At 41.5% G+C, this 11,937-nt stretch overlaps 1 protein-coding gene across 1 annotated transcript; it reads right to left on the bottom strand.

Annotated features, from left to right (window-relative positions):
• Window positions 1-1,334: 1,334 nt before the first annotated feature.
• Window positions 1,335-9,418, bottom strand: LANCL2 (LanC like glutathione S-transferase 2). Its single transcript, XM_081800787.1, has 4 exons — window positions 6,224-9,418; window positions 5,724-5,900; window positions 5,406-5,478; window positions 1,335-1,670 (listed from the first exon to the last, which is right to left on the bottom strand). Exons 2-4 carry the CDS (start codon window positions 5,865-5,867, stop codon window positions 1,567-1,569), a joined length of 321 nt encoding a protein of 106 aa, XP_081656913.1. The 5' UTR covers window positions 5,868-5,900; window positions 6,224-9,418; the 3' UTR covers window positions 1,335-1,566.
• Between the last annotated feature and the right edge of the window lie 2,519 nt (window positions 9,419-11,937).

Genomic DNA, 11,937 nt, shown 5'->3' on the forward strand with positions numbered 1-11,937 from the left:
TTAAAAAAAAAAAAAAAAAGAAAATGAAGGTCCATGTTCAGATGCCAGGCCCACAAAGAAGGTTCAGCAACACCCGACGAACTGCATATGCATGAAGGAGATTTGTCTTCTGCATGGATATTCCTGCTCCTTTATGAAAGGAGTGGAAACTAGGGCTGATGAGTGATTAGACAGACCCTTATGGACAAGGACCAGACCAGCGGAGAAACCTATCTAGGCTTTTATGACCCGTGCCTTAGCTCACAAGAGGAGAAGTGCGTGGAAAGTCCTAGGCCACTGGTACGGTGATGACAAACTCTTCTAAAACCTGAAATCCACACGACAGAATTACTGAGAATATGCTAATCCAAATTAATGTCCATTTTTTTAGATAAAACAGGTCAGGCAGATTAATACCACAATTTTCTTGGTTAGATTATGTTTCCCATATGTATAAATGCAGACTAGTCCTTTTATTGCTTCATATATTTCAATCAAATGTGAGATTTCAATCACCCAAAAGTAGGCCAAAAATGACCGTATTCCCCCCAAATTTACACTGAGATAACTTACCAAATTTTGATGTAAGTTTAATTGCAGGGACAGGGGAACAGGTGAATATCTGCTTTTCGCCATCTGGAATTGGATCTACTAAACTTATAATAGGTTATGATGATGATAAAGTTTTAATAATGTAAGCCAAATCTAGAATTGCCAATGCTTAGTCACCCCTACTTGATTTACAGTATGGTCATGGAAAGGCCTCCCTTGGCTGTTTTCTGGTATCACGAAGTCCAGCGCCCAGGGCACTGGCTGGTTTGGGCTGGGACTGACAGGAGCCTCTGGAACTCCACACAGGTGCCCGGAACTTCAGCTGAGAACAGGGCGCCCCAGTAGAGCTGCGACGCATGCCCTCTGGCTTCTTAAAAACACCAAGGGTGAACACAAAACACAAAGAGGGAGCGGAGCGTTCGGTGACCCGGTGCAAAGGCTCAATCCCCACCCCCACCCCCAACCATTCCAGCAAAACCCCCCCTCTTATCTTCTTTCTTTTCGGTCTTTGGAATGGTCTTTCCCTCGTGCTTGTCCGAAAGGTACTCACAGAGAGTGCTGACAAAGTATCACGAGGATACCACCTTAGAGACGCTTTCTGGTATATGAGAGAGACACCGCCTGACTATTCCCTGTCAACACAGGAGACACCTCCCTTGAATCTTATACACAGAGAAGTGGCTGCTGCTGTGCCCTCGCGTGCGCTCGGCTCCGGGCTCATGGGAAGGGAAGGGCTTTCTGTTTGGAACAACTTACACCTCTAGACAACGAACACCAAGGAACATGCAAATGCTACAGAGGGCTGGAGGTGAAGAATTCGTATTTCACACCAGTGAGGGGAACACTGTTACAAAACGCTGACGGGATGGTTTCTGTCATTCATGCTCTAACTTGAGGGTCTTTGCAACAAAGGGGGCCCGTGAAGGTGTTTGCTTCTTTTTTTTTTTTTTTGCCTTCTTCCGGATTCACAGTTGGTTCTGTGTCAGGCACTAAGCAACCTGGCTTTTGGTCCAAACAGGTGTCTTAGTAGTCTCTTTACATCTTTTTGTTCCTCTGCGAAGGAGCAAGTTCAAATGCTGGAAACTGGGATGTCTCCGGTGCCAAGATGTCCGAGAGAAAGTGAATCGCGCCAGCCATGCCTGCAACGTACAATGTGCATCCTTTTATTCAAGGGCATTAGGGGAGTGTCCAAAACAAAGTGACCTGTGATCACTGCCTGTACCAGGGGCTACAGGGATGATGGGAAAGGTGCTGAGGACGTCACAAATGACTTCATAAAAAAACAAAAACAAAACCAAAAAAACACAAAGAAATCCTTACATTAGCACCCAGCAGATAACGATACCAGTTTTCTTCCCTGTCTTTTTTTTTTTTTTTAACTGGGTTCTGAGCTTTAATCCTGTGTCTTGCAACTCTGAGATGATCTCATAGAAGGGCCACCTAAAAAGTTAGGGGTGCTGCTATGGTGTTACTTCAACTATAAAACTTCCTCTCTCAGCGCTTTATTCCTAGTCCAAACAAAAAGGTTGCATTTTATATCTTCTTTGAATTTTAAGAATGCCACTTTAATTTTTAAAAACTTTTTTAAAAAAGTTTAATTCCAGTAGGGTGGAATTCTCTCTTCCATATCGGCGTTCTGCACGGTAGTCTGCACCAAGATCGGGCTTTAAAGAGACCTACAGGAGGGTGGGCGAGGAAGCCTGCCGGTTCCGTATCTCTTGACAGGAGTTTGATTTACACAAGTGTGTGCATTTGTCAAATTCTTCACTATATTAGCTTTAGGTGTACGATTTAATGACTCAACACTTCTCTACGTTACTCGGTGCTCATCACGCGTACTCTTCATCCCCATCACCTGTTTCCCCCAGCCCCCCACCCACCTGCCCTCTGGCAACCGTCAGTTTGTTCTCTGTAGGTAAGAGCCTGTTTCTTGGTTTGTCTTTCTTTCTTTCCCTGTTTTGTTTCTTAGATTCCACATATGAGTGAAATCATATGGTGTCCTTCTCTGACTTAGTTTGCCTTAGCACAATACTGTCTAGCTCCATTTATGTTGTTGCAAATGACAAGATTTCATTCTTTTTCATGGTTGAATAAATATTCCATTACACACACTCACACACGAATGCTACTTTAAAATGAACTTTGTTTTCGGGGCGCCTGGTTGGCTCAGTCAGTTAAGCATCTGACTTCAGCTCACGTCATAATCTCAGGGTCTTGGGATCGAGCCCCGTGTCGAGCTCTGTGCTCAGGGGCGGGGGATGCGGGGGGAGTCTCTTTGTCTCTGCCCCTCCCCCTGCTCATGCTCTCTCTCTCAAATAAATAAATAAAATCTTAAAAAAAATAAAATGAACTTTGTTTTCATCGAAATCCCCACTGCAAATCACTGTAGTCTGCACCAAGATTGGGCTTTAAAGAGACCTACCGGAGGGTGGGCGAGGAAGCCCGCCAGCTGGCTGGCTCCAGCCTCTGGGCCCCTTATCTCCCTTTTCAATCAGAACAATTCCTCCCTTATTGGATTTTTGTTTATAGCTTTTCTTTTGACATAAAATTTACATGCACCCAAACACCCAAGTCCTCAGTGGACTCCTCTGAGTCTGACAAATGCACACACTCGTGTAAACCAAATTCCTGTCAAGAGATACGGAATACTTCCATCGCCTGCCCCCTGTGTGTCCCTCTCTGGCTGACCCCTGCCGCCATGCCCAGCACGGAGTAGTCTGGCCTGTTTCAGAATGTCCTTTGAATGGAACCCCACACTATATATAGCCTGTTCTGTGTGGCTTCTTCCCTCAATGATTTTGCAATTCATTCACATTTTGTGTGTGTCATCAGCTGTTTTCCTACATTTTGGTTGTTCTCAGACTAACCCTGTAAGTTTTTGTTTGAAGAAAGGGTTCCAGTAGCTTAAGAAATCTGAAAAACACTGACTTATCAGAACCTTTTAGAAAAAGACGATGACCCACGACACCCCGGAGTGGTCCATTTGTTTTCTTGTTTTGGTGGGGAAGAGCAGCAGATTCACCTCGACGGAGCACTTGGGCAGGAGAAAGCTCCAGAAGGGGTTACCGTGTCAGTGACCCTTTCAGCCTAGTCGCCTCCACAAAGGCACCAGAACTACTCTCCACCCACCCCACAGGGATCTACCTAGAGCCCACCAAGGGAACAGACGAATCTAACTTCCCAGCCTTTAGGGAGTTGTACATTCTAAGATCTTGACCTACTCGGGCTTTGGAGCTGCCATTTATAAACCTGAATGCACTCCATTGAGAGTTCAGGTATTAACTCCGTTCTATCGAATGCAGATACACTGCATTTTTATGATGTAAAACACTGAAATTTTTTTCTGAGGATTATTTTTTCATTATGATTGCTTTGAATATTAAAAGGATATTAATCGGCAAAAGATAATGGCAAGTGCTCTATTTTCTGCTTATATTTCTAATCTATGATTAAAAAATATACCCAAGAGCAGAAGCAGAATGGGGCCTATCACTACAGATAATTCAGACATCAGAAGGGAAATAAACGAGGATTAGCTTTACATACATTAGCTTGACACCTAGGTGAAATAGAACAATGTCTCAAAAATACAAACTACTGAAACTTACCATATGTGAAACTGATAACTTGAACAGCCCTATGAACTAACTAGTCCCCACCCAAATCTCTACTCCAAGGTTTCACTGGAGAATTCTACCAAACATTTATGTTAGAATGAACACCAATTCTTCCACCAATTAATACATTATCTGTTCCAGAAAACAGAAGAGCAAAGGATACTTCTCAGTACCGTTTATTAGGTCGGTATTACTCTGATGCCAAAAGCAAAGATAGTACAAAAAGGGAAAACTCTAGGCCAAATCCCTCATGAATATAGATGCAAAAATCCTCAACAAAATATTAGCAAATACAATTCAGCGATATATAAGAAGACCAAGTGAGGTTTATCCCAGAGATGCAAGGCTGGCTTAATATTTGAAAATCAACCAATGTAATCCACAATGTTAATAAAGAAGAAAAAAAAATCCACACAATCATATCAACTGATGCAGAAAAAAGCATTTGACAAAATTCAACACCCATCTATTGTTTGATTTTTTAAAAAATTATTCAATCATTTATTCCTTCTGAAGTTTACTTTGGAATTAGTATAAGATGTAGCTCTAAAGTAATCAAAAGTTACCACCAATTTATCCTAGTATCATTCAACCTTTGCCCTTTGATTTCTGCGGCTTACATCACAAATTATCTAATTCACACACACAGGCACACACACAATATAAATACAAAAAATGTACGAGTCCTCTTTGTAGGGTTTCTGTTTTCCTGATTATAGTCTATATATGGTGCTTTGCAGCAGACTTACTGCGTTTGCTCATTTCCTGTCTTTGCTTGTTTTTCAGAACGTTCTTCAGTATGCTATTATTTTTTCCAACTACCTATTTTCCTAACTACTAATAGTTTTAAGTTACTAATATCAATTATTCATCCTTCTTTATATATCTGAAATAATTAAACATATTTTAATAACTAAACAAGTTTCCTGTGAATAGATCAGTATTATATATACAATGTTACAGACAAAATGCAGAGGAGTAACCTTATTATTTCTTCTTTTACTGAGTAGCAAACATTCTATGTTGTCTGCATATATTCTTTAGAAATATTTGAAGCATGCTCACGGGTGCACGAAATAGGTAAGGCAGAGAGACTCGACGTAATTTTCAGCAATAAACTACTTTGTTCACAGCTGCTTTACAGTGGGGGAGTTATTACTCAAGGAAGAGCAAATGCAACAAACCAGTGCAGAGACACAGAAGGCCCAAATTCACTCACCCAGATATTTAAACCCAGCGTTTTCTGCTCACTCTTACCTTCAAAGAGAGAGTAGGGTCTGTCGGGGATGCGGCACCCATGTGCTCCATATTCTAGACACCACTCTGCAAACTAAGGGGAAACACATTTAAGAGCAGAGATTTCACTTGGTGAAAAGGCAGCAAATGAGACACTGCAATGAATTCACCAAGCACTCGAGGAAGAGGGTTCCCGGGCAAGGGGTACTGCTGGGCCAGGAGAAACAGGGGAGACCACAGAGCTGGGAGAAACCGGTTAAGAGAAGGAGGGGAGCTGTAGTTTTGGATTTTGTGCATGCTCTGGAGTATTCCCAAGTTGTCTCCATTAAGACTCCTTACTTTGCAAGCTCGGTAGAGATATTTTTTATCCTGCGTGAGATGGTACAGGGACAGGAACGAATAGCCGTTCCCGGCTGTCCCGTGGCAGATCCCGTAGCCCTTCCGAAGCAAACCTCGCTGCCAAATGACATCACTACACTCCATGGCATCTTTCAGGTATTTCTCCTCCTTAAAGACCTGGGCAGTGAAAAGCAAAACAGCGTGAGAAAGATGTTTTCGATGATGACTTAGCAAAACAGTTTCCCTTTCTGGCTAGTCATTGACACCTTAGGAAACCTGAACCTGAAACCTTACCCCCTCTGGGGGTAAACACGACCACCACCAGCAACACCACAGTACCGCACCTCACGATCTTAATCTACCCATCTCTTCCCCTTGTCCTCCCAGTTCATGGTTCTGCAAAAGTAGTTCTAAAATTTAGTTAAAAAATTAAAACAGAAGCTACCAGAAACCAAGAAGCATTCTGTAATTCCCAGAGCAATATGCCCTGCAGCACTAACACGCTCCTGGTGAAGTCACCTGAGGGACTGACGGGCCCACAATATCCTGTCAGCTAGGTCAAGAATACTCAGTATCCCGGGTCAGCCCCATTATCAGTAAGACCCGGATGGCCTGGCACTTCAGGGCTGGTGCGATCTGTCATAATCCATCACACGGAAACCAGCATGGAGCTTCCTGCAGTCCCCGGAGCAGACGTGCCTGGGCTGCACGACTCACTGGCACGGTCTCCACCGAGTGGTTTCTACGTCAAGAGACGGATGAGCTCGCCGAAGACAAATGCCCGGCAGGAGGAGGCTGTCTGTTTTTGCCTCCTCAAATTCCCTTTTAAATTTTCTTCTCTTTCCCCTCACGTTTCATTTGTTTCGTTTCTCCAGTCCTTCCCTCAGAATCTGCTGTAATCTCCACTCGCTTAGCTCATTCCATGCTAGTGTAAATGAATTAAGAGGCAAAAGGGTCCTCAGAGAGGATCTCCTTGGGGGGAGCAAACAGGATTCATCTACCTGTGACTGATTAGCAGTGACCTCAAAAAAAAAAAAAAAAGATGAACTATGTGCATCAGTGTCTGCAGAGGGTAGAAGGGCAAAGAGAGAGACATTTGCATTTCACTCACTATTCCTGATGCAGAATCTATTCACCAGGGTCAGAAGCAAGACTCTTAGCTCATGAAAGCAACTGAGATGTGCGCTCTGGGGTCAGACTGCCTGAGTTCGAATCTCAGCTCTGTCACCTTGTAACTGTGTGGCCTGGCCTTAGACAAGTGGCTCAATGTCTCAGTTTTCTCAACTCTAAAAGGATACTAGTTCTTCAAGTCAGTGGCTTGTTATGAGTATTAATGACACCAAATCAATCAAATGGGGGAAAAGAAAAGTCTTTCCAAGAAACAATGTAGGAACAATCAGATATCCTGATGCTTACAAAAAAGAATCTCTCTTCTTACGTCACATATACAAACCTAATATACAAAATATACATGTAATATATAAAACGCAGTTAGAGACAGCTCATAGTTCTAAATCGAAATCCGTGCAGCTTGGAGAAGAATATTATCTGTAACCTGGGGGTAAGTAAAATTTTGTGACAATTAATAAAGGGAAACCTCACTAAAGTGGAGTTGGGAGGTTAGAAGGGCAAGCCTGCCACTGTACTCAATTCCAGAAAGACTTGTCGATTACAGACCCCAACAGAAGAGGGAACAGGAAACAGGAAAGAATCATCAGTTATAGGCCCCAACGGGGAAAAAAGGTTCACCGCATCTCCTACAAGAATTCGACTACCCCTGCAACTCAGCCAATGAGAAACTGGCATGACCCTGAACTCCTGCTTTTTTCCAATGGACTGACATTCAAAACCACCTCTCCCCTGCTCGTTCTTCTCCATAAAATAATGTTCATCTCCTTTGTTTGTTGGACTTGCCTACGGTTTTGTCATAGCTTGCATATCCCAAAATGTAATTCTCCGCCATTCTTGAATAAGCCCATTTTGCTGGTAAAATAACTGGCTGTTTTTTTTGGTTAACAACTTCTTAGACAAGATACAGAAAGAAATTACCATAAAAAACTTGATAAAACACAGACTTTACCAGAATTAAAAACTCTATTCCTCAAAAGATACCATAAGGATTATGATTAGGCCAACTACAAAATTATTTCCAGGGTCGCGCTCTGCATCGGGCTCCCTGCTCCGCGGGAGGCCTGCTTCTCCCTCTCCCACTCCCCCTGCTTGTGTTCCCTCTCTCACTGTGTCTCTCTCTGTCAAATAAATGAAAAATCTTAAAAAAAAAAAATTATTTCCAAAACACCTATCTGACAAAGACTTGTAACCAGAACATAGGAAGAATCCTTACAACTCAATAATAAAAAGATAAAAGATTAAAACAACGTGGGTAAAAGGAATGAACAGACGTTCAACAAAGCAAGATACGTAAACGAGCCATGAACACAAGCAAAATTGCTATCCATTAGAAACTACAATGAAATATCCGCCAGAATATAATTAAAAAGCCTTTCAGTACCACGTGTTGCCAAAGATGTGAATTCTCTTACATTGTTGATGGGATGTAAAAGGTACGACAGCTGTTACTTTGTGAAGATGTCTGGCAGTTTCTTACACTTACTTTCTGATCCAGCAATTTTACTCCGAGGTACTGGCCCAAAAGGAATGAAAACACATGTCTACAAAAAGACCTGTACAAGAATGTTCATAGCAGCTTATTCATAAGAGTAAAAAACTAGAAACAACTGGAGAAAAAACTGATAAAGTGGTAGATTTATATAAGGGATGCTTACACTCAGGAAGGTATCAACCACCTTGAGGAAGAAGGAAAGAAAGTATAATTTGAAAGAATCTCTCCAGCTGATTCTGATATGCACTCCTTCAAGATATTCCATGTTTCAAATAATCAACTTACAAATGAGCTTTTGGAACACCGTTTATATGAAAACATTTTCTGATGTCTGGTCAACGGCTGACCATCGGAGAGCATAAGGCGTGGTGGTTTCCTACTTTAAGGAATCAAAAGATTACATCGATATCACTTTGGTATGACTTATATGGTTTTCCTGGGCCACATATTGGTAAATACCTTCCCAAATACAATTTTCATTTGACCAGTGTTAGCATCTGTTTACAGTGGCTGAATCCACATACTGCTAATGCTGGAGGGCCCATGTGTGTAGTTAGAAGGTAGAACTGGTTACCATCGCTTGTAGTCTACTGTCAGATAATCAAGAACTGCTCAGCAAAATAGCTTCCAGCTATAGGGTCCACAAATGTAATCTGCTAGAAAATCATTTGCAAGTAATATAATTCCTAATATAGCACAGAATATTATTAAAACCCTGACATTTTTCAAGGATCATCTAGAATACAATATAATTTTAAATTAACAGTGCATGTTCATACAAAGTAGAGTCCACCCAACTAACACATATGATGAGCATCTCTAGGAAGGGAAAACAAATTAAGTGAAACTAAACTCAATTTATAGTTTTATTTGTGAAGGATATTAATATTTTTTGCAAACACCTGAAAACCTTATGCTTTCATCAGTATTCTTGAAGAACTTATATGAGTTCACATGCCAGCAAGAGAAAATGTTGAAAACTTATATAAAATGCAAGCACTTCCTAATTCTGAGACAGCCTCAATGAATGCAGATGCTCTTAATTTGAGTTAACAATAACTTGAGAGAAAATGGACCCTCGACCTTTGCATTTCCACCCCACCCCCTACCCTGTCTCTGCCCACCCCACCCTCCGCCTTGGCCAAACACCAACCTCACACTTCACTCATATATTGTAAAACTCTATCACATATGCCTTTTCAAGTTACCATTGAGGCCTTCTGCCCCCAAAGATTCTGATACTCCTCGCCTTCCTCATGTTTGAGAATCTTGATGTAAATGGACAAAATTAAGTTTTAGTGACTAAGTACGGGATCGTAATGTCTTTGCTCTATGCTTAAGAGAAGAGGGAACTTGCTGTTTCGGAAGAAGGCAGGGACAGACATTCCGATGATATTCTGAGCCAAAGCCGGATAGGCAGCAGCTGCTGGGAGGCATCTGTGGTTTACCGAGAGCAGGGCTCTGCTATGGGTGCTCTGTGTGCTCCCCGTGTGACCAGCGGCCGTAGAAACAGACGGCGTGACACCCAACGGGGCTAGGAGAAAGGGATCTCCCTAGGCTGATGGCCCCATTGGACGTCCTGGCTCCTGATTACCTGCTTACCGCTCTCTCGGGGAGCGGGGGAGACGGGGGGGCCGGACGGGACCCTCAGAAGCCGAGACCGTCAGCCACCAGGAGGGCCCACCTGCACTGCTTGCCCTCTTTAATGTGAAAGAGAAAAAGGCGCCCGGCAAACAAAAGCTTTCACTTTTTCTCAAAGTCATACATCTGTTTTAAATATCGAAGGGTCCTTGTTTGTCAACAATATACTCGTCATGGTTGGACAATTACAATATTAGAGACTTATCTCGATGTCACTGAAGTTACATCATTCTAAGGCTCTAAAAAAGGGAGGCACTGATTTGAACAGAATTTTATTTTATTTAAAGACTGAGGTATTAGGCACCTGGGTGGCTCAGTTGGTTAAGCGACTGCCTTCGGCTCAGGTCATGATCGCAGTGTCCTGGGATCGAGCCCCTGCATCGGGCTCCCTGCTCACCGGGGAGTCTGCTTCTCCCTCTGCTCCTCCCCCTCCTCGTGCTCTCTCTCTCTTAAATGAATAAATAAAATCTTAAAAAAAAAATCAAAATAAAAATAAAGACTGAGGTATTGTTAAGAAGATGAATCCTTAAATTCTTTTGATTTCCAAAGAGTATATTTCACTATGCTTTTTCTTTTTATCATAACTTTCTGAGTTATTTTCTTAAATGCTCATACCTGACTCTTATATTTGAATATTTTAGGTGTTACTCTTGTAGGAGGACTAAAAAATTCTGAAAAATTAGGCAAAATCATGAGATTCCCCACAATTTTTCTAAATTATTATGGTTAGTCACAAAGGGAAAATAAAATTGATTCCGGGATTAGTTCTTTTGTTATTTCTAGGTAGAAATACGAATTCTGCTTCATTAATTCTATCTATTTCTACAAAACTAAGAGACTTTGCCAAAACACTAATCAATCATGTGGTTACTCAAATATTACAAATAAAGATGCATTAAAAAGATAAAATTACAAAAGAAGCATTATTTACAATCCAATTAAAAAATGGGCAGAGGACCTGAACAGACATTCTTGCAAAGAAGACATACAGATGGCTAACAGACAGTGAAAAGATATTCAACAGCACTAGTCAGCAGGGAAGTACAAATCAAAATCATAATGAGATATCATCTCACACCTGCTGGAATGGCTAAAATCAAAAAGACAAGAAATCACAAGTGTTGGAGAGGATGTGGAAAAAAAGGAACCCATGCACACTATTGATGGGAATGAAAATTGGTTCAGCCACTGTGGAAAACAGTATGGAGGTTCCTCAAAAATTTAAAAATAGAGATAACATGATCCATTAATTTGACTACTGGGTATTTACCCAAAGAAAACAAAAACACTAATTCAAAAAGATACATGCACCCCGGTTTATTGCAGCATTATTTATAATAGCTAAGATATGGAAACAACCTGAATGTGCATTGACAGACAAATGGGTAAGACGTGGTGTGTGTGTGTGTGTGTTTGTAATATATTACTCGGTCATAAAAAAGGATGAGATCATGCCATTTGGTACAACATGGGTGGACCAAGAGGGTATTATGCTAAGCGAAATAAGTCAGACTGAAAAAGACAAATACCGTAAGATTTCATTCATATGTAGAATCTAAAACAGAAAAATGAAGAAACAAACAAAAAGCAGACTCATACCTGTAAATACAGAGAACAAACTGATGGTTGTTGGGGGGGTTGGGCAAAATGGGTGAAGGGAGTAGGAGATAACAGGCTATGGAATGAATAAGTCACAGGAATAAAAGGCAGAGCATAAGGAATATAGTTAATGATACCGTAGTAGTGTTGCATGGTGACAGATGGTGACAGATGGTGGTTACACTCGTGGTCACAGCATAATGTGTAAATTGGGGCAGCACTATGTTGTACATTTGAAACTAATACAACATTGTGTGTCAACTGCATTCAAATAAAAACTTTTTTTTTAAGATTTTATTTATTGATTTAAGAGAGAGAGTGAGCCTGAGGGGAGGGGCAGAGGCAGAGGGA

The sequence above is a fragment of the Leptonychotes weddellii genome, chromosome 12 (genome assembly GCF_054177405.1).
Source record: "Leptonychotes weddellii isolate Sample4059 chromosome 12, ASM5417740v2, whole genome shotgun sequence".
Classification (NCBI taxonomy): domain Eukaryota; kingdom Metazoa; phylum Chordata; class Mammalia; order Carnivora; family Phocidae; genus Leptonychotes; species Leptonychotes weddellii.